General features: G+C 46.5%; 1 protein-coding gene across 5 annotated transcripts in view; it reads left to right on the top strand.

Annotated features, from left to right (window-relative positions):
- LOC119587522 overlaps positions 1–17,169 on the top strand; it is a 139,116-nt gene extending 121,947 nt beyond the window's left edge. For 4 of the 5 annotated variants that reach the window (XM_037936276.1, XM_037936388.1, XM_037936463.1 and 1 more), the window contains exons 3-4: positions 6,243–6,336; positions 17,063–17,154. In XM_037936276.1, the coding sequence (XP_037792204.1) occupies positions 6,243–6,336; positions 17,063–17,079 (111 nt within the window). In that variant the 3' untranslated portion in view covers positions 17,080–17,154. Of the gene's footprint in view, positions 1–6,242; positions 6,337–17,062 lie in introns of all 5 variants that reach the window. The other variant, XM_037936537.1, reaches the window with a different exon arrangement.
- Positions 17,170–21,376: the final 4,207 nt, after the last annotated feature.

Raw genomic sequence — 21,376 nt, 5'->3', positions numbered from 1 at the left:
AGCCGACCATGAAGACAATGGTAGTGATATTACAGACACACTTGGGGGATTTTTATGGCCCTTCAGTTATGAAAAAGAATGATTATTGCAGGCCGAGATAGCATGGCAACTCGCAGCGATTATCTACGAAAGAAATTAAACTGCATTATTGTCTTCCAGGGAATTCGCGTTGGATTAATTTGAAGCTGGATTTCATTAGCGGTGTTGCCAGTTTATTAATATATATTTTTTTATATAAAATGATGGGTGTAAGCAGTAGCGATCATACATTCTTTTGTAATTAATGTTTTTGAATGATTTCATTTGCAAAAGAGGATGAACTTTTTTTTTCTCTCTAAAATAAGAGACTGATGAGGTGGTAGATGCAAACGAAGGCTGAGGATACAGGCGGAAGAGGGAAAATAATGTATGATTCTAAATTTTTGGGTTGGGTATTTGCCGACGTAATTAAGGACGGGCTGTAATAGTATCTTGGGGGCAAATCAGGCACTCCTGGCCTCCTCCATACCCCCTCCCCCCTTCTCGCCTTTCCACCTTGTCCCTGCCTTCACTTTTTACTACCACTCCTCCTCGCTTCCTCCTCCTCTTCTCCCTCTCCCTCTCCCTCTCCCTCTCCCTCTCCTCCTCCTTCTCCTTTTCCTTTTCCTTTTCCTTTTCCTCCTCCTCCTCCTCCTCCTCCCTCCTCCTCCTCCTCCTCCTCCTCCTCCTCCTCCTCCTCCTCCTCCTCCTCCTCCTCCTCCTCCTCCTCCTCCTCCTCCTCCTCCTCCTCCTCCTCCTCCTCCTTCTCCTCCTCCCCCTCCTCCTCTCTCCTCCTCCTCCTCCTCCATCTCCATCTCCATCTCCATCTCCATCTCCTTCCTCTTCCTTTTGTTTCTCCCTTTTCTCTGCATTCCCCTTTTTCCTTCTTCCCATTCTCCGCTCGCCTTCTCTCATTCCCTTCTTCCTCTCCTCCCTTTCTCGCCCCCTTTTCCTTCCCCTCTCATATTCTTTCCACACGCCTAGTCAATCGACTGACTCATTATTACAAACGATTATTATCCATGATTATAACTTCAGAAATCAAGAAGTTCGATGCTGATAAGTTTAGTAACCGTCTTTCCCGGAACTCTAGCGAGGGCGCTCAAGCAGTTTACTCTTTTTTTTATTTTTATTATTATTTTTTTTTTATTTATTTTTTGTTTTTTGTTTTTGTTCTTCTCTTCAGGATATCTGTCTCACGCATGGAAAGTTCTGGAGCCTTTTCTTTTCGATCTCTCTTTAAAGTGACGCGAAGTTTGGATATAAATTTGCTGTAATTTTTTTTTCCTCCGTCGTTATTTTTTTATTTATTATTTTTTTTTGCAGATAGGATGTCTCTGCCCTTAATACTGTACGTTCGGGTCGGATGGTCACTAAGGGGAAGGGAAGAAGAGGGAGAGGGAGGGAGGGAGGGAGGAGGTGGAGGGAGGGAGGGGGGGAAGGGAGAAAAGGGAGGAGATTGATGTGAAGGAGACTTTGATAAAAACAAATGTTCAGACAGACACAGACGAACACAGACAGACGAACGCAGACAGACGAACGCAGACAGACGAACGCAGACAGACGAACGCAGACAGACGAACGCAGACAGACGAACGCAGACAGACGAACGCAGACAGACGAACGCAGACAGACAGACAGAGAGGAGCGCAGCATCACCACCCTCTCAGATCGGAGCTAATTAACGGACCTCCAAGTAGCTTTCTGCGGAAGGCTTCGTGGAGAGTCGAATTCAGTTGCTAAGTCGTGTCTTACGAGATCGATTTCTGGCCCACGAGCGCTGGGATGGATGGATAGATGGATAGAAGGATGGACGGGTGTTAGGGCGTGATTGAATAATGGATATACGAGTAAATATTGTGATCGGTGCGGGTAATCGGGTAAATTTTGGGTAAAGGTTTTGGGTAAACACAAACATATTTCAGTCGAGGTATTTATTTATGTATTCGATTTCTTCGCTTGCATATTATATCCTTATTCATTTCTTATATTCACGTTCATACTTTCATGTATCTATTTACATAACAGTCTGAATGCAAAAAGAGAACAGCGAGTGAACGGACGAGCGAGGGCAGATAACAGGCATTTTTTTGACCAGGGAGCTGGATTACCCACCTACGGAAAAAGTGGGAACAATTTCATCCTGAAGGTGGGGCTGGTGGGAAGGGCGTTAGGGACGGGACGGGAACGGTGGGCATGGCAACTGTTCAGCGGTGGAATTAACAGTAGTATCCTTGTTGTGGTCAGATAAGGTCAGGAGAGGAATAATGGGAAATAATGAGGGGAGTAGATAATGGATGATGATGATAATGAAATAGAAAAAAAAAATACTTGTGATTATTAAACAGCAGGGCCAAAGAAAGGGAAAGAATAGAAATCGAAACAACGAAGATTGCAATAACAACAAGAGCAACGGAAATGTAGATTCCATATAGATTAATGAACGAGCCTAGACATAATGATAGTCACTGTAAAACGGGAAATTAATGGAATAGACTCAAACTATTTTAGGATTCTGTGCGAGATTAGACTTTGCAGGAAATTAAAAACTCGTGTCGTGAAATAAGCTTCATGTCCAGAATATATTAGACTTTTTCAAGCCTATCTTTTTCTCCCTCTGCATGGCAACGGTTCACCGATTGAAGCTTAAATTAGCCTGGTGTGCAGCAGCTGAACAACAATAATAACAGTGATATTAATGGTAAATATAATGAGCATAGCAGGAATTGTCATTAAGATTATAATGCAAAGAGTTCATTAGCATAACAACGATGGTCGTGGCCATTTTGCGTCGCCATTGCAAAGCATTTTGATGCAGCCATGAATAACGGACAATTGTTTCTGTGGGCAAATGAGATATTTTGTTTTTATTCTCCCCTTTTCGCATTTCATCCTTATTTACTCTTATTCGCCTCTTCTTTGTTTTCGCCTCCTCATCCTCCCCATTCCTCTAGCTCTTCCTCTTCCTCTGGTTCTTCCTCTTCCTGTTTCACATATCTCTTTCTTCCATTTATTTTTTTCTTCCTCCTCCTCCTCCTCCTCCTTCTTCTTCTTCTTCTTCTTCTTCTTCTTCTTCTTCTTCTTCTTCTTCTTCTTCTTCTTCTTCCTCTCTTCTCTCTTCTCTTCTTTTCTCTTCTCTCTTTCTTCCTTCTCTTCTTCTCTCCTCCTCCTCCTCCTCCTCCTCCTCCTCCTCCTCCTCTCCTCTCCTCCTCCTCTCCTCCTCCTCTCTACCTCCTCCTCCTTCCTCCTCTCCTCATCTCCTCCTCATCTCATCACCCTTTTAGCCCTCCCATCTATGCTATCCTCATTGAAATTTGACGTGATGATTTTAGCCGTTTCTCTTTAAAAAAAATCTAAGCGTGCTGGAAATGCAGAAGCTAATGTTACAAGTAGTTATAGGCGAGCATCTCTCTCTTTCTTGTATCATTTCTGTTTCTGTCTGTCTGCGATCTCTCTCTCTATCTGTCTGTCTATCTACCTACCTACCTCCCTCCCTCCCTCTCCCTCCCTCCCTCCCTCCCTCCCTCCCTCCCTCCCTCCCTCCCTCCCTCCCTGGAAATGATACATCAGTTCGTGTTCACTCCGTAGGACAGACTTGTAGAATATCTAGGTTTATTGATGAGAACCTGGGTCGTCGGACAGAAAAGTGTATTGAAACATTATTTACAGAATTGCATCGGTGAGATTTGGGGTCTCTCCCCAGCTGACCTGTCTACTAACCTTTCCATTTGACACCAGTGAGATTTTGTTTTTATTTTCTCGCTTTCTCTGTTTCTGCCTCTCCTCTCCCTTTCTCTTCTCTTCTTCTCTTCTCTTCTCTTCTCTTCTCTTCTCTCTCTCTCTTCCTCTCCTCTCCTCTCCTCTCCTCTCCTCTCCTCTCCTCTCCTCTCCTCTCCTCTCCCTCTCTCTATATATAAATAAATAAATAAATAAATAAATAAATGAATAAAATCTCACCCACTTTCTGTCCTCCCCCATCTCTCTCTCTCCGCCGTAGATTGGAAAATCTAGATGATTGCATTGATTTTGTCAGGTGTGACTTCGGCATTGAATTTATATAGGGGAGATAAGAAGTAAAAAGTAAGAATGAATGGGTAGTGAATGAACGAATGGCGAGTGAACGAGTGGCGAGTGAACGAGTGGCGAGTGAGCGAATGGCGAGTGAACGAGTGGCGAGTGAGCGAGTGGCGAGTGAACGAGTGGCGAGTGAACGAGTGGCGAGTGAGCGAATGGCGAGTGAGCGAATGGCGAATGGCGAGTGAGCGAATGGCGAGTGAGCCAATAGCGAGTGAGCGAATGGCGAGTGAACGAGTCGAGTGCAAATGAGAGTGCCGAAGTGAATAATGTATTTAAAGCATCGTCCGAGCAAGAAAAGAAGACTTTTATTTTTTGCCCATTTTTCCTTTTTTTTGTGTGTGTGTGTTTTTATTTTCTTGTATTCACCACAGACGCTTTATTTTTCGTTTTGACGTGGCGCGCCTACATAATTTTTCTTCGGCCGCTGTTTAAAGGAAATTAACAAGGGCGAGATTTTGCAGCCATTGGTACAAAAACTCGCTCTTTTGAGCTGCTTTCTGAACGTCATGGTGGGGGGGGGGTCGAGGGGAGGGGAGCAAAGGAGGGGGAGGGAGGGGTAGGGAGGATAGGGGTTGTGATGACTAGGAGTGGGGGAGAGGTGGGAGGGACGAAGGGGGGAGGGAGGGAAGGAGGGTCATGGGGAGGATCTGAAGGGACGGTAAAGGCGGGATGCTGGGAGGCGGGGGGGGGGGGGGAGATGCTGGGTTGCATGTGGTGCAAGGTTGGCTGTACCTGGAAAGCACAGGAGGCGCACTGCAGCTTTGCTCCGAGGTGATGCCGGGATAGGCTCCATTGCTCGGGTCGGTCGGACCGCCGTTTGCAAGGGATTTTTCGTTTTACTTGTTTGTTTGGCTCCTTATTCTTCTGTTTTTTTTTTTGTTTCTTCTTTTCCTGCTTTTTTCTCTTTTTTTTTGTTGTATATTTTCTTCTTATTATTATCATTATTATTGTTGTTGTGTTGTTATTATTCACAATCATCATCGCCCATGTTTCTTCATTTTCATTATGTCCATATCTTCCTCTCCTTCTCCTCCTCCTCCTCTTCCCCCTTTTCTTTTCTTCTTCCTCCTCCTCTTCTCTGTCGCTTCCTCTTCCTCTTCCTCTTCCTCTTCCTCTTCCTCTTCCTCTTCCTCTTCCTTCCGTCCGACCGACAAACTGACATAAACTGACTAATATGAATGGATAACGTGACTGACAGAGTGACTGACTAACTGACTGACTCACTAACTTGCTGACTGACTTGCTGACTGGCTGACTGAGCGATCCGAGGCGATTGAGGAGCCTGGCGGGGCCCGGCCTTGCGGGAAGAGAAATTATCGCCGGATCTGCCGTGGCATTAGAGAGCCGCTGGTGCCGCGTCATCGGTCATTGGAGTGGGGGGGGGGGGGGGCTGGATTTTCTGGCGGGGCGGGTGGGGGTATGGGGGCAGGGGATGGGGGGGGTGGGGGAGAGGGGAAGTGATGATCTCGTTTCCGCTGTTGTGTTTGTGGTCGACTTTGCCACGATTGTATATATGTGTGTGTGTGTGTATTTATAGGTATATATATCATATATGTATATATATGTGTATATATATTTATACATTATATATATACACATATGTGTGTGTGTGTGTGTGTGTGTGTGTGTGTGTGTGTGTGTGTGTGTGTGTGTGTGTGTGTGTGTGTGTGTGTGTGTGTGTGTGTGTTAGTACACATATGCACAGACATGTACATGTATGCATACATGTATGCATACATACATACATACATACATACATACATACATACATACATACATACATACATACATACATACATGTATACATGTATATTTACATGTATACATATATATATGTATATGTATACATATATGTATATTTACATATATATGTACACACACACACACACACACACACACACACACACACACACACACACACACACACACACACACACACACACACACACACACACACACACACACAACACACACACACACACACACACACACACACACACATATATATATATGTATATATATATATATATATATATATATATATATATATATATATATATATTTATATATATTGCATGTGTGTGAGAGATCCAGTTCCTCGGAGATCGCGTGAACCTTTTTCTAAACTTTCTTCCTTGTCTCCTCAGGGCGAGCTAGCAGTGCCTGGGGGCGGCGGCAAGTCCCGTCGCCGCTACAGGAGCCGGTCGCTGTCCCAGTCTTCCACGGACTCTTACTCCACCTGTAAGTCTATTTTCTGTTTTGCTTTTGTATTGTTTATGGATCGGCCCGTGTAAGTGCTTGGGTCACTATCCTTCTCGTATGCTCTCTTGTGTTTGAGTCTGGTTTTGGTGTTTTTGTTCTATTTTTGGTGTGTTTTTTATCGTTTTTTTACTTGTATTCAAAGTGTTAAAGAATAATTAAAAAAGAAAGAAAGAAGGAAAAAAGAAAGGAAGACGTAAAGGAAGAGAGAGAAAAAAAACTGAAAGATGAGAAAAGGAAAGCAGACGAGCAAGCAAGCATACCATTTCGGGCCTTGCTTGGGATTTTTTTTGTGAGTGTATGTGCGTATGTGCTTGTGCATGTTGAGACATGGCCGTGCGGCATGTTGAAAGTGCACGTTGAAGGCGCATGATGAAGGAAGGCCTATTTTGTGTGTGGCGCATGGCCTCTCGGTAAGTGTATGTGCGAGGTAAGCTCACCTAAGCTCTATTTAATTGCTTGGTATAGCCGACCAGGAGAAGAGGATTAGGCTGATTAAAGCGAAGTAGAAAAAGCAGAATCAAATTTGGCCCCGGCTGCGTTGCAGGGCATCTGCAGCGTTGCCTGACCCTTCTATTTCTGGGGCCTTTCTCGCGGTGTTTTGGGTGGTATGGGCGGCGCTCCCGTCAGCTGTGATAAATAGGTGTTGTTATTGATTTAATGCAGAGCGCCACGTGCAAAGGTCCTGGAGATATATGGCACGCGCAGGTATGTATTCGTTCCATTGCATGTGTTGCTGAATCATAGTGTATTTGTGCGAGGAATCTGACATTGCAGAAAGAATCGAGTGGTTAGTGAATGTGACAACTATATATTTATTTATTCCTGGTGTTTTATTTTTTTTTTCTGTCAGAATGAGATGACACTACGTAAAGAGGTTAGTTTTACTGTGTGAATCATACGCGTCCGTGGAGTTCAGGAAGAATGTGTGGGAGAGAGCGAGTGTGTGTATTAACGAGGGAGTGTGATGGGGTGTGAAGGGAAAATGGAGCGAGGAAAAGGTTTGCGTTGCGTCATCCGTCGGCGTCATAGTCAGCACTTCGTCACGATGACTTCCTTCAAATCCGCAGTCGTCAACGTAGTATATTCACGATCACTATTGTCTGACGTTTTCTTCACCATCCTTCCCTCCACTATCATTTGATGTAACCATCTTTACCATCACCATCACTTTCTTCATCATTTGACGTCGTCGCAACCAGCATTACATCGCTACCATCATTCCTTCACTATCGTTTGACCTTCACCATCATCACCCTTCACCTTCATTGACGTCGCTACCTTTTAGCATCACCATCGCTTCATTCACCACTACCTTTACCGCCGCCATCTTCATTCACCATCATTTGGCGTCGCCATCTGCAGCATCAGCATCACTTTCTTCACTGTAGATTGTCGCTAACTTCACTTTTACGATCACCATCATTGACGTCACCACCCACACCGTCGTTGTTATCGCTACCCTCACCATCACCATCCTTTCCTTCGCCATCACCACTTCCGCCGTCCACGCAAGAAGGATGCCGTAACCAAGCCAAAGGAAGCGAGCCGTCACATAATACCCTCAAGCGATACGGGGTTTTAGATGTCAAAACATCTTCATAGCGGCACCAGGACGGCTTCCATTTGTCGCGGCTCGACGAGAGGGAGCTGGGGAGAGGAGGGGTGGGGTGGGATGGGGTGGGATGGGGTGGGGTGGGGTGGGGTGGGGAGGGATGGAGTGGGAAGAGATTGGGTGGGGTGGGGAGGAGGGAGATGGTAAGGGGAGGGGGAGGGAAGGGAAGGGAAGGGAAGGGAAGGGGAAGGGAAGGGAAGGGAAGGGAAGGGGGGAAGAGTAAGGAGGGAGGGAGGAAGGGAGGGAGGGAGGAGTAGAAGGGAGGTAAGGGGGGCGGAGAAAGAAAGAAAGAAGAGAGAGAGAGAGACAGAAAAAGAAAGAAAGAAAGAAAGAGAGGAGAGAGGAGAGTAAGAGTGAGAGTGAGATACGCCACCTTGATTTACGCTGCAAGACAATGTCCAAAAAGTAGAATATATGTTGCAATGCTGTCGGCGAGTGGGAGTGAGAACTCGGGCTCTTAAGGGAGCGGAGGAGAGATGGGAGGAACAAAGGGGCAGAAAGTGAGAGAAAGAGAGGGGGAGTCAGTGTGGATGAGTGCGAGAGTGTGAGTGAGAGTGCGGAAGTGTGTGAGTGAGAGTGCGAGAGTGTGTGAGTGAGATTGCGGAAGTGTGTGAGTGAGAGTGCGGAAGAGTGTGAGTGAGAGTGCGGAAGAGTGTGAGTGAGAGTGCGGAAGAGTGTGTGAGTGAGAGTGCGGAAGAGTGTGAGAGTGCGGAAGAGTGTGAGAGTGCGGAAGAGTGTGAGAGTGCGGAAGAGTGTGAGAATGAGAGTGCGGAAGAGTGTGAGAATGAGAGTGCGGAAGAGTGTGAGAATGAGAGTGCGGAAGAGTGTGAGAATGAGAGTGCGGAAGAGTGTGAGAATGAGAGTGCGGAAGAGTGTGAGAATGAGAGTGCGGAAGAGTGTGAGAATGAGAGTGCGGAAGAGTGTGAGAATGAGAGTGCGGAAGAGTGTGAGTGAGAGTGCGGAAGAGTGTGAGAATGAGAGTGCGGAAGAGTGTGAGAGAGTAAGAGTGAGGGTGCGGGAGAGTGTGGAAGAGCATGAGAGCGAGAGTGCGGAAGAGTGAGAGCAAGAGAACCAGCTTGAAGCAAGAGCGACTTCTTGGGATTCGACCGAATTGCCCCTTCCTGTATAATCCTTCGTGACCTGTGACGTCAGAGGGGGTGAGAAGTGACTCTCATCTTGAGAGACGGGGATCCAGCGGGCGACCCAGTTTCTGCGCGGGGGGGAGACTTCGGTATAATATCATCACCATCTTTCTTTAATTATGTGTCTGTCTCATCATTTGTGAGTTTGTTATTATATCGTCACTATTTTTTTTATTATACATCTTTCTTATTTGTGATTTTCTTCTTCTTCTTCTTCTTCTTCTTCTTCTTCTTCTCCTTCTCCTTCTTCTCCTTCTTCTCCTTCTTCTTCTTCTTCTTCTTCTTCTTCTTCTTCTTCTTCTTCAAGGGATTTTGTATTTTCATTCTTACTGCGTTTATGATTAATTGTTTCTATCTCTTTCTCGTTTGTTCCCGTATATATGATTTTTATTTTTTTTTATTTACCTTTTCTTTGTTGCTCGCCATGTATTGTATTTTAAGATACTTTAAGATGTTGGCTCTTTTTTTTATATTATCTTTCTTCCTTATTTTCTCTCTCCTCTCCCTCCCTCCTTCCGTCTCTTTCTCGCTCTCTCTGCCTTTTTCCTCTACCTCTCCTTCTCTCCCCTCCCCCCTTCTTTCTCTCTGTCTCTCTCTTTCTCCTCTCTCTTTCTCCTCTCTCTTTCTCTCTCTCTCTCTCTCTCTCTCTCTCTCTCTCTCTCCTCTCCTCTCCCTCTCCCTCTCCCTCTCCCTCTCACTCTCACTCTCACTCTCACTCTCACTCTCACTCTCACTCTTCCTCTCCCTCTCCCTCTCCCTCTCCCTCTCCCTCTCCCTCTTTTCCTTTTCTCTCCTCCAGCTTCCTTTCGCCTGCCAGGGAATGGGAAAATAATATCGCGTGCAGAAGCTCTCCCCGAAACGTGCCTGTCCGAGAATGGCGGCCGAGAAAGCACACTGCTGACCTCTCTGTTCGCTCTTCCGCAACTAGACCGGCTTTTGTTCCGCGCTCTTTGGGCCGTGTTTCGCGCGTGCTGCCCTTCCCCTCTGGTTCGCTCTTTCTTTCTCTTTGTCTTGTGTCTTTTTCTCTTTCTCTTTTTTTTCTCCCTCTCTCCCTTCCCTTTTCTCTCCCTTCCCTTTTCTCTCCCTTTCTCTCTTTCTCTCCCTTTCTCTCTCTCTCTCTCCTCTCTCTCTTTCTCGCCCTCTCTCTCTCTCTCCTTTTTTCTCTCTCTCTCTCTCCCTTTTTTCTCTCCACCCCCCCTCCTACTCTTTCTCCTCTCTCTCCCGCCCTCAATCTCTCTCTCTCTCTCGCCCTCTCTCTCTCTCTCCTCGCCCTCTCTCTCTCTCTCTCGCTCTCTCTCTCCCCCTCTCCTCCTCCGCCTCTCTCTCTCTCTCTCCCCTCTCTCTCTCTCTCTCTTCTCTCTCTCTCCCCTCTCACTCTCTCTCTCGCCCTTCCTCCTCCGCCTCTCCCTCTGCTTTTCCCTCTCTCCCTCTCTCTCTCTCTCTCTCTCTTCCCCCTCCTCTTCTCTCTCCCTCGCCTCTCTCTCTCTCTCTCCTCTCTCCCTTCTCATCGTCCTTCGCCTCTCTCCCACGCCTCTCCCCTCTCTCTTCTCCTTCCCTCCCCCTCTCTCTCTCTCTCATCTCCCTCTCTCTCTTCTCCCTCTCTCTCTCTCGCCTCTCTTCTCTCCCTCCCTCTTCTCTCTCTTTTCTCTCCTCTCTCTCTCTTCTCTTCTTCTTCTCCTCTCTCCTTCTTCCCTCTTCTCTCCTCCTCTCTCCCTCTCTCTCTCTCTCCTCTCTCTTCCCTCTCTCTTCTCTTCTTTCTTCTCTCTCGCCCCTTTCTTGCGTCTCTCTCCCTTCTCTCCTTCTTCCCTCCTCTCTTCCCACCTCCCCCTCTCCTCTCTCTCTCTCTCTCTCTCTTCTCCTCTCTCTCCCTCTCTCTCTTCTCTCTCTCTCCCTCCCTCCCTCTCATCTCTCCCCCCTTTTTCCTCTCTCTCTCTCTCTCTCTTCATTTTCCTCTCCCTCTTCCTCTTCCTTTCCCTCTCCTTCTTCCTTTCCCTTTTCCTCTTCCTTTCCCTGTCCCTCTTCCTCTCCCTTTTCCTTTTCCTTTTCCTCTCCCTCTCCCTCTCCCTCTCCCTCTCCCTCTCCTTCTCCGTCTCCATCTCCCTCTCCTCCATCTCCACTCCGTCTCTCCTTTATTAACAATTGGTTCCAGTGATCCCTTAATGACCCTCCCCTCTTTCATTCCTTCTCTCTCTGTCTCTCCTCCTCGCTCTCCTTCATTGTCCTTCCTTCTCCCACTCTTACCCTCCCTTCTGTGTTCCGATTAATATTCTCCAGGCGTTATTTAGCTTCTTTTTCTTTCGTTCTCCCTTCCTCTTGCGGTTCTCGTTCGTTCGTCCCGTGTTCTCCCCTCTCGTCTCTCACTCCATCTCTCGCCTCGGGATTCGGACGGGGAGGAACCGAGACGAAGGAAAGAGACTTTGTCTTTATATTTATTTTTATTATTTTTTATTATTTATTATTTTTATTTTCTTCGTTTCTGGAAATGAGGGGGGGGGGGGGAAATGTCAGCTTTGATTGCGGGACCTCTGCTGCTAATTGCGATTGGCCTCATCACAGGGTGGGGATGTGTTAGAAGGGGGTGGGAGGGGGGTATGGACAGGGAGGGGTTTGGGTGTTCCTTTTGTGTAGCGGGGAGGGGGGGGGGGTTGGTGAGAGGGGTGTGGCGGAGTGGGAAAGGATTAAGGGTTTGGGTGTGTCTCTTGTGTAGGGGGGGTAGGGTGGTGAGAGAGGTGCAGGGGAGTGGGGAAGGATTGAGGGATTGGGTGGGTGTGGGGGTGGGGGAGTACCTTTTTGTGGGCGGGGTGGGAAGGACTTAAGGGGGGAGGGGGGGAGTGTGTCTCTTGTGGTTGGGGAGTGAGATGATGGGGATGGGGTGCGGAGCGGGAGAGAGTGGGGATGGGTGTTGGGAAAGATGTGGGAGAGTACCTGCTATGGGTGTGACGTTGATGAAGGGAGAGGGTGTGAGGGAGAGAGAGAGGGAAGGAGTGAGGGAGAGAGAGAGAGAGAGAGAGAGAGAGAGAGAGAGAGAGAGAGAGAGAGAGAGAGAGAGAGAGAGAGGGGAGGCGCCTAGAGGGAGAGGGAGAGGGAAGGGGTGAGGAGAAGGAGGAGAGAGGGAGTTCTGGCCTTTTTTGCGGGCGTGGGGTTAGAATGGTGGAATAGAGGTGTACCATGTAGGTGTGATGAAGCTTAGGGTGGGGGAGGGCCTCGTATGGTGGCAAGGGAGGGGTAGGGGGTGGGAGAGTTGTGGCGGGGATAGGGGAGGAGGAGGGTGGTGGTGGTGTGTAGTTGAGGGAGGTAGTTTTTTATGCTTCTGCAGATTGGAAAAGTTTTTTTAAAAATATTTTTTTCTCTCCTCTTGTTATCTTCTCTCTTCCTTCCCCATTTTTATCCTTTTCCTTTATTCTTCCCATCTCCCATTTCCTTTTAATCTCTCCTATTGTTCTTCTTTTTATCTCTTCATTCTTTTCGTTTCCATCCCCCCCCCCTTTATCTCTTTTTTTACTTCAATTTCGATCTACGAATGTTAACACGTCAAGATGATCCCGGCTCGCCCGCAAATTAGAGATCGCGTTTTTAATTAATCAAGGAAATCAGGATGTGGGTAACCTTTAGAGACGTTTGCTCGTTGGCATTCGAATTATCCGGGAGGATCTGCAGGTCGCTTTGTTTGTTTCTTTTCCGTCTGAATTTGGCTGTTTTTTGGTACTTTTTTTGTCTTTCTTTCTCTCCATATCTTTCTCGTTTTTTTCTCTCTTTCTCTCTCGTTCCGTCTCTGTCTCTCTCTGTGTCTTTATCTTTGTCTTTCTTTGTCTCTTCCTCTTTCTCTCTTTCTCTTTTTCTTTCTTTGTCTTTCTCTTTTTCTTTCTTTCTCTTTCTTTCTTTTTTTTTCCCCCTTTTTTTTTCTTTTTCTCTTCTATTTACTATCATATCTATATCTATATCTATATCTATAATATCTATATATATCTATTCTATAATTATTATATATCTATATATCTATATATTATATTCTATTATTATATATCTATTATCTATAATCTATATCTATATCTATATCTATATATATATATCTTTCTCTCCCCCCTCCCCCTTTTTTTCTCCTTTGTTTTCCCTCTCCGTTTATGGTACTGTGCCCCTCTACGTTTGTTTCTCACTCTTATCCACCCTTTTTTCCCCTTTTCTTCCCCCCCATTCTTTTTCCCCCTCTTTCCCCCTTTTTCCCCCTTCCCCTAAAAAGAGTAGATTGATAAAATGAATAGACCCTTTTGTTGTTTATTTGGCAGAACAATTTTATTTGGCAAACGGGGCTGAGCACATACTGGGTTATATAAGACTGTTCACTCTGACCATGGTTTAGTCTGTATATATGTCTCGGTATGTTTGTATACTTACTTGGATGAAGATTTGATTTTACTCCCTCCTTTCTCTTTGCTTCGTCTGTTTTTGTTTTTCGAATCGACTTGCCTAGTCCCTGTTAAAGTCAGAGAAATGGAGGAATCTTCAACATGTAAGCAGACGCTTTTAAGGCCCGTTTAAGGGGAACAATTTAAAGCATCGGGGTTTTTGGGCTCTAGCTTTGGAAAATAAAAAAAACTTTTCTAAAATCCTTTGAGCCAGGGGGGGAATTTGATTGGCGACTTTGATCCTTTGGAAAATTCAAATTTGGGTAGCTTTTGGATACTGAAAAGAGTGAACGGGGCCTGGCCCTGGGAATCTGGAAACAAAGAGTTTATCCTCCGTTCGAGAAACTGGGTGCCCCTTTTGAGAGACGGGTTACCGGTTAATTTTTTTTTTTTGGGGTGCGATTAAAAGGGAAAAAACGGGGGGGGGTTTTAGCGTGACTTGAAAAAATTTGTGGAATAATTTAGGGGGGAAGGAAAAGGGATTTAGGAAAATGTAATGTAGTCTAAAAAAAAAGGAGGAAAGGGGCCCCGTATGTCTGGGGTGAAGGGTGGGGGCCCCGGCCGAATTAGGGAGGAATTTAAAAGAGGAAAAAAAAAATGGAATAACGTTGATGACAGAGGGAAGGGGGGGAGAGGAGCGAGGGGGGGAGGGGAAAATGGGGAAGTGGGGCGTGGGGGGGAAAGGGGGGTTTGGTGTTAGAGAAAGGGGGGGGCCATGAACCCGTTTTTTCCATCTTTTAAAACCCAAACGTGTTACTTGAAGATCGGGCGAATAGAAAAACACATCTGGGACGTAAGGGAGGCTTTCAAAACCCAGGGGAAAAAGTTGCTCCCCCTGGTGCGTATTTTACCCCGGCACTCTCTCTCTCTCTCTCTCTCTCTCTCTCTCTCTCCCCTCTCCCCCCTCTCTTCTCTCCCCTTCTCTTTTCTTTCTTTCTCCTCTCTCTCTCTCTCTCTCTCTCTCTCCCCTCTCTCTCTCTCTTCCCCTCTTCTCCTCTCCTTCTCTCTCTCTCTCTCTCTCTCTCTCTCTCCCCTCTCTCCTCTCTTCCCCCTCTTTCTCCTCCTCTCTCTCCCCTTCTCTCTCTCCCCCCCTCTCCCCCCTCCCCCTCTCCCCTCCCTCCCCTCTCCCCTCCCCTCCCCCTCCCTCCCCTCTCCTCTCCCCTCTCTCTTCTCTTCTCTCCCCTCTCTCCTCCCCCCTCTCTCTCTCTCTCTTTTTTCCTCTCTTTCTTCTCCTTTTCTCTCCTCCCCCCTCTCCTCTCTCTCTCTCCCTCCCTCTCTTCCCCCTCCCTCCTTCCCTCCCTCCCTCCTCCATCCCCCATCCCTCTCTCTCTCTTCCCCCTCCCTCCCTCCTCTCTCTCTCCTCTCTTTCCCTCCTCTCTCTCCTCTCCCTCTCCCTCCATTCTCTTTCCCCTCTCCCCTCTCTCTCCTCTTTTTTCCCTCTCCCTCTCTATCCTTCTCCCTCTTCTCCTCTCCCTCTTCCCCCTTCCCCCCCCTCTCTCCTTCTCCCCTTTCCCCTCCTTCTCCCCTCTCTCTTCTCCTCCTCTTCCCCTGTTCTCCCCTCTCTCTCCCCCTTTCCCCTTTTCTTCCCCCTTCTCTGTCCTTTTCCCTTTCTCGTCTCTCTTTTCTCTTTCGTCCTCTCTTTCCTCTCTTTTCCTCTTTTTCTTTCTCTTCTTTTTTTCTTTCTCTTTCTCTCTCTATTTTCTCTCACTTCCCTCTCCCTCTCCTCCCCTCTCCCTCTCCCTCCCCTCTCCCTCCCCCTCTCCCTCCCTCACTCATCACTCCCTCACCACTCACCCCCTCACTCACTCACCCTCACCTCTCCCCTTCTTCTCTCTCTCTCTCTCCCCTCCTCTCTTCTCTCTCTCTCCCTCTCTCTCTCTCTGTCATTCCTTCCTTCCTTCCTTCCTTCCTTCCTTTTTCTTTGTCTTTCTTCCTTTTCCTCCTCCTCTTCCTCACTCTCTCCGTGTACAAAATTATCTCTTCGAAGGTAAGAGCCCTGCGAAAGCGAGGGAAACTCCCGGCGCGGTCCCCGCCATCAATCAAAAACCGGGCGCCCCTATTTGGCCGTGGCGTCGGCGGCCTTTCCCCCAGCGGGAGACACGCTCTTCATCGCGCCCTGTCTCCGTGGTGTCGTCGTTACGGTTGAAATCGCCGTGTACTTTCAAGGTGGTATCGGCCTGTGTGGCAGTTTTGCGTCCTTTCCTCACTGCTTTCATCTCCTCTGCATCCTTGGTCCTCTCTTCCATGCTTTCTTCCTCCTTGTTCTCCTCTTCTGTCTTCTTTTTTTTAATTTTCTCTTCCTCCTCCTCCTCCTCCTCCTCCTCCTCCTCCTCCTCCTTGTCGTCGTCGTCATCATCATCATCATCATCATCATCATCATCATCATCATCATCATCATCATCATCATCATCATCATCATCATCATCATTCTCCATCCTTCTCCTCCATTCTCCTCCTTCTACCTCCTTCTCACTCCCTCATCTCTCCTCTCTCCTCCTCCTTCTTCTCCTCCTCATTCCTCTCCTCCTCCGGATGTGGAAGTATACCTTATCGCCAGGCCTTTTTTGGAGTCCGTGAAGACGGCCTTTACTTGTGTGCTTGGATGCGTTTTGGGGAACGGGGGCGGGGGAAGGGGAAGGGGAAGGGGAAGGGGAGCAGGTTGAGGGGAAGGAGCAAGGGAGAAGGGGAAGGGGGAAGGGGAAGGTCGAAGGGGAAAGGGGAAGAGGGTTGTGGGCGAGAAAGAGGAAGGAGGAGATGGAAAGAGAAAGAGAACGAGGAAGTGACGGAGAAAGAGAGCGAGAAAATAGTGTAACTTGGGGAGATAAAAGGAAAGGGAATGGAATGCCACGGCAAGCAGAGTTAATTTTAGAATAAGAGGAAAAAAAGTAAGTGAGAGTGAGAGTGAGGGTGAAAGTGAGGATGAAGGTGAAGGTGAGGGTGAGGGGCTGATGGCAAGGATAAAGGTGAGAGTAAAGCAAGAGTAGGGGTGAGGGTGAGTGTGAGGACGAGAGCGAGAGCGAAAAGAAAGAAAGAAAAAAAATATATTTTGCATGTAGGGATGTGTATGCAATAACCTCCAGTATGAGAAGTTATGAAATACCGCCGGACAGAATGTTTATCAGGAACGCCCTGCTTGACGTCAACAATGCACACGGATTCACACCACTTCTCGAGTCTTGTGTGTATTTATTGCATGGTGCTTCCACTTGCATGATTTGTGTTTGTAGATATTATGATTTATGTGTGAAGACGTAGGTATGTGCTGATGATTCATTTTACCTGAGCATATATGAGTTTCCTTACATGCCTATATGTTATAGTGAACTTTTATACCATTTAGTTAGTTAGTTTAAAACTTTCTTTTTTGTCTAATCCAGCAACACCAAGAAAGTTTGTTTATTTACTTATGATTTGTTTAAGAAAAAAAGGCCTTGTAGGAATAGTATTAACTTTTATTTTTAGAATGATGAGGAACCCTCGGTCGGGCCGACGGTCACCTGGTAGCGACCTGATGATTTACCTGTGGACTTTTTCTTTTTGTGTTTCAGATTGTAAGTTTGGCTGAAATTTTGACCTTCCGTTTGGTGTGGCGTGTGGTGGGTAGTGAGAGAGAGAACGGCGAGGCGACCCCAGGTTTGGTCTGTGGTGGAGTGGGACCTGGGACGGGGGCGGGGGCGGGGGCGGGGGGGGGGTAGACTGGCTTGTTTTCTTGTTTTTCTTGTTCTGTTCTTTTCCTTTCCTTTCCTTCTCTTTGTTTTGTCTCTTTTGTAGTGGGTCTTTTTTCGGTGGTGTGTGTGTTTGTACGTGTAGTGTGTGAGTGTGTGTGAGTGTGTGTGAGTGAGTGTGTGTGAGTGTGTGTGTGTGTGTGTGTGTGTGTGTGTGTGTGTGTGTGTGCGCGCGCGCGCGCATGTATGTGTACAGGTGTGTGTGTGTGTGGGTGTTTGTGTGTACACGTGTGTATGTGTGTGTGTATGTGAGTGTGTGTGGGTGCACGTGTAAGTGCGTATATCTATGCGTGCGTTCGTGCGCGTGTGCATGCGCGTGTGGGTGTGTCTGAATTTGTGTTTGACTGTCTCAAGAATCCGTGCCTCAGGCTGAAAGATAAGCCAATCCTGTATTTGTATCTCTTTCGCTTTCTCTCTCCTCCTCTCCCTTCCTCCTCCCTCCCCCGCTCCCTCTTTGTGGGTTATTTGATTTCCTGGCCTTTTGAAGTATGCTTGCTTGTGTTCGCAACGAGGAATATGTATCGGCGTCTTGAGCTTGCCTGGGTGCCTGCGCGGTTATGTCACAGAATGCGTAGTTCGTCTCGAGTAACGTTCTTTGGTCTGTTGCACTTGCTGGCTTTCGACTTTGTTTGTTCTCTTGCACTTGCTTGTCCTTTGTTTACATGTTTGGCTTTCGCACGATGTAGCGTAGTGCTTTGTTTGTCGTAATGTTGTAGTGTTTTTTTCTGTGTAGATCTGTTTGTTTTCGTATTTACAAAGTGTGTTGTGCTAATCCTCCTCCTCCTCCTCCTCCTTTTTCTGTATTGCATGTCATGTAATGTTTCGTCATCTGTTTGTTTTATCACTATTTATCTCTTTTTGTCCCTATTTATCTCTATTTACCCATGTAATGATAACATTATAATAGGAGTCATGTTTGTGTGTCCCTCACGTATGCAACTAATTACTGGAAATGTGTTTGCAGTCACGTTTTGCCCATTTCAGGCGCATATTGTGTTTCTTCCTTTTACATTTTTTACCTTTTATTTTTAATTTGTTGCCGGAATGATTGCCGAATGACCCGCTAACTCTTGCCACGTAATTACGACTCGCAAACACATTTCCGAGGAAAGGTAACAAGCTTGTCGTTCGTTCAATAAAACCCACGCCACCGTTGGGTGATCCACGGGGCTTGGAGATCCGTGGCGGCATGTTTCTCCAGCCACAGGAGGAAATCAGTCAGCTCAAGACACATGGCATGGCAAGACAACGCGCTCGTTCGGTCTGTCTTCTGTGGCCGTGGACGGTAAGTGGTCTGTTTTGTTTAGTATATTTTTTGTCGGCATTACAAGCAGTTGGATATAGAAAAGGGAAGATCAAGGCATCTGTTATGTTTTTTTTTTTCTTTTCTCTTCGCAAATAAAGTCTTTTTGTTTTACTTGTTTATATGCGTCTTCATTTATTTATTGCATGCGAGCGACCAGCCAGCATACCCGGAAGATCCCGTCATGATTGCAAGGGCGGATGCAGTTGAAGAACAGTTGCAGAGGCGAATGCTTCCGTAGACCCGTTCACGCGAAAGCATTTCCTGTCGCGGCTTCAGTGATGCGGCGTTGACGGCGGAGTGAGAGATCAAGTGGGGAATTAAATCAATACATTGTCAAGAGATGCTCCTCCGTCTTGCATTAAATGGACTCGACGGAGGCCACGCGGGGACCACGGCGGCGGCGGGGCTGGCTCGGGAGTTGTGGTGTGGGGAAGTCTGGAGGAATTGTTGTTTTGATTGGTATTATTCAATGATTGTTGCTGTTGTTGTTGTTGTTATTGATGATGATGATGATAATAATAATAATAATAATAATAATAATAATAATAATATTATTATTATTATTATTATTATTATTATTATTATTATTATTATTATGATGATGATGATGATGATGATGATGATGATGATGATGATGATGATGATGATGAATATCATCATTATTATGGTGACGATGATAATGATGGTGATATAATTGGATATAGGAAGCTTATTTCTACTTAATTTCTAGTGAATTGGAAGGAATATTTTAAGCGCTCATGTAGTTTCCAGATTTTATACATGTCCCTTTTAAAGTGAACGCACGTGTACCTGAGGAGCACTTTACTGTTTTTCGTTCTTTCTTTCTTTTATCATTATTATCATTTTTTATTTACGACGGCATATATTTCCGCTTCATTGTATATACATATTTATTTATTTATTTATCATGATTGCTATTTTTCATTATTTTATATACCTTTTGAAAAATAGATCTTTAGAAAAGTTCGAAAAGTGAAGAATACAGAATGCTTTTTTTTTTGAAAGAGATATTTATGTGAAACGATTTTTACTTTTTAGTGTGTGTTCGCTGCGATTTTGAAGTGAATATAGTGCAGCAAAATGTGATGTGAAATGTACAATAGGCAATTATTTGTTTTTGGTTGTCGGGTTTCGTTGTCAGCGAGTTAGATTGCATTAGAACGGAACCTTTTTTGTTGTTTTATTTCAGTTATAAACGTTGTAGTATATCTGTTTGAAAACTGGGGAAAAGGCCCAACAAAGGCGGCATCGAAATATTTGAATAATAGTTGTGCTTTGGAAATAATCTTTCATTTTCATGATCGTGTGAGTATGATTGGTGCTGCTGATGATATAATGATGATATAATGATGTACTGTAATGACCTGATGCTGGTGAGGATGCTGATATGATAATGATGATGATAATAACGATATAATGATGGTGGTGATAATGATAACGATTGACGATAATGATGATGATAATGACAGTTGAACAGAAAACGATAAATAAGTGCCAGCAACACGCTCTCTCGAGTATCAGCCGTCACTCACTTTCGCTCGGCCGCCGTTAAGAGCTCACTGTGGACTAGGACCCTACGTGCTGTGAAAATAGGAGTCAGTGGACACGGGCGTGATCCTTGTCCTGTGATTGTGGGCTTTCTTTTCATGCCTGTTAGTGTTCTCTTTCTCTTTCTCTCTTTTTCTTTTTCTCTTACCGTCCCCTCTCCCCTCTCTTTCCCCTTTCCTCTCCCTCCCTCTTCCCCCCCTTCCTCTCCCTCCCTCCTTCATTCTCCCTCCCTTTCCCTCCTTCCTTCCTTCCTCCCTCTCTTTCCCTCCTTCCTTGTCTCTCCCTCTTCCCGACCCCCATCAGGTTGGTTTTGCTCACCCCGTCGAGTCGCCGGGGCGCCACTTGGGCCCTCCTGCGCCGAGGATGAATGCACGGAAATTGTCACTCCAGCGTCCATGATAGGGTGCTGGGGGTGGGTGCAGGTTGCTGGGGGGGAGGGCTGCTGGGGGGAGAGAAAGAAAGAGGAAGGAAGGGAAACAAGAAACTTTGAAGTCATCTTAACCGATCCCTCTCTCTCTCTCTCTCTCTCTCTCTCTCTCTCTCTCTCTCTCTCTCTCTCTCTCTCTCTCTCTCTCTCTCTCTCTCTCTCTCTCTCTCTCTCTCTTTTCTCTCTCTCACTTTCTCCATTCTTGCCCTCCTCTTTCTTTCTTTTCTTCTCCCTTCGTTCCTCTCCATTGTCTCACTCTTCCCTGTCTCCATCCCACGCTTCTTGCTTTTTCCTCCGGTTCTCTTCCCCGGTCGCTCCCTCCTTTCGTCCTTTGCCCTCCCCAACACCACCCGTCTCCCTCCTTTCCCGTCCCCTTTCTCTTTCTCCTTCCCGTCTTCTTGCTCTCTTCATTTCTCCTCTCCCCTTTCCCCACTTTTCCTCTTCGCAGTCCTGTTTTTTCCCTCCCTCTCTCTGTTTCCTAACTTTCCCCCCCTCCGTTTTTCAACCTTCCTCTTCCCCCATCCTTCCTTCCTCTCCTCTCATCTCCTTCCCCCCCATTTCTTACCCCTCGTCTTCTTTATTTCTCCCCCTTTTCTTTCCCCTCTTCTCTCCCCTTTTCCCCTCCTACTCCTTCTCCCCCCTCTTCTCCTCCTTCTCCCTTTCTCCTCCTTCTTCTTCCTCTTCTTCTTCCTCCCCCACTTCTCCTTCGTCCCCCTCTCCGCCTCCTTCCCCCTCCTTCACTTTTCTCCTTCAACCCCGAGCCACCCTGGTTCTGCTGAGTCAAAAGAATCGCTTCATGGCTGTGTATCCTGCAGTATCGAGCCTCCCTAAATGC

The sequence above is a fragment of the Penaeus monodon genome, chromosome 1, assembly GCF_015228065.2.
Source record: "Penaeus monodon isolate SGIC_2016 chromosome 1, NSTDA_Pmon_1, whole genome shotgun sequence".
Taxonomy (NCBI): Eukaryota; Metazoa; Arthropoda; class Malacostraca; order Decapoda; family Penaeidae; genus Penaeus; species Penaeus monodon.
This window is presented reverse-complemented; position numbering and strand designations above follow the sequence as displayed.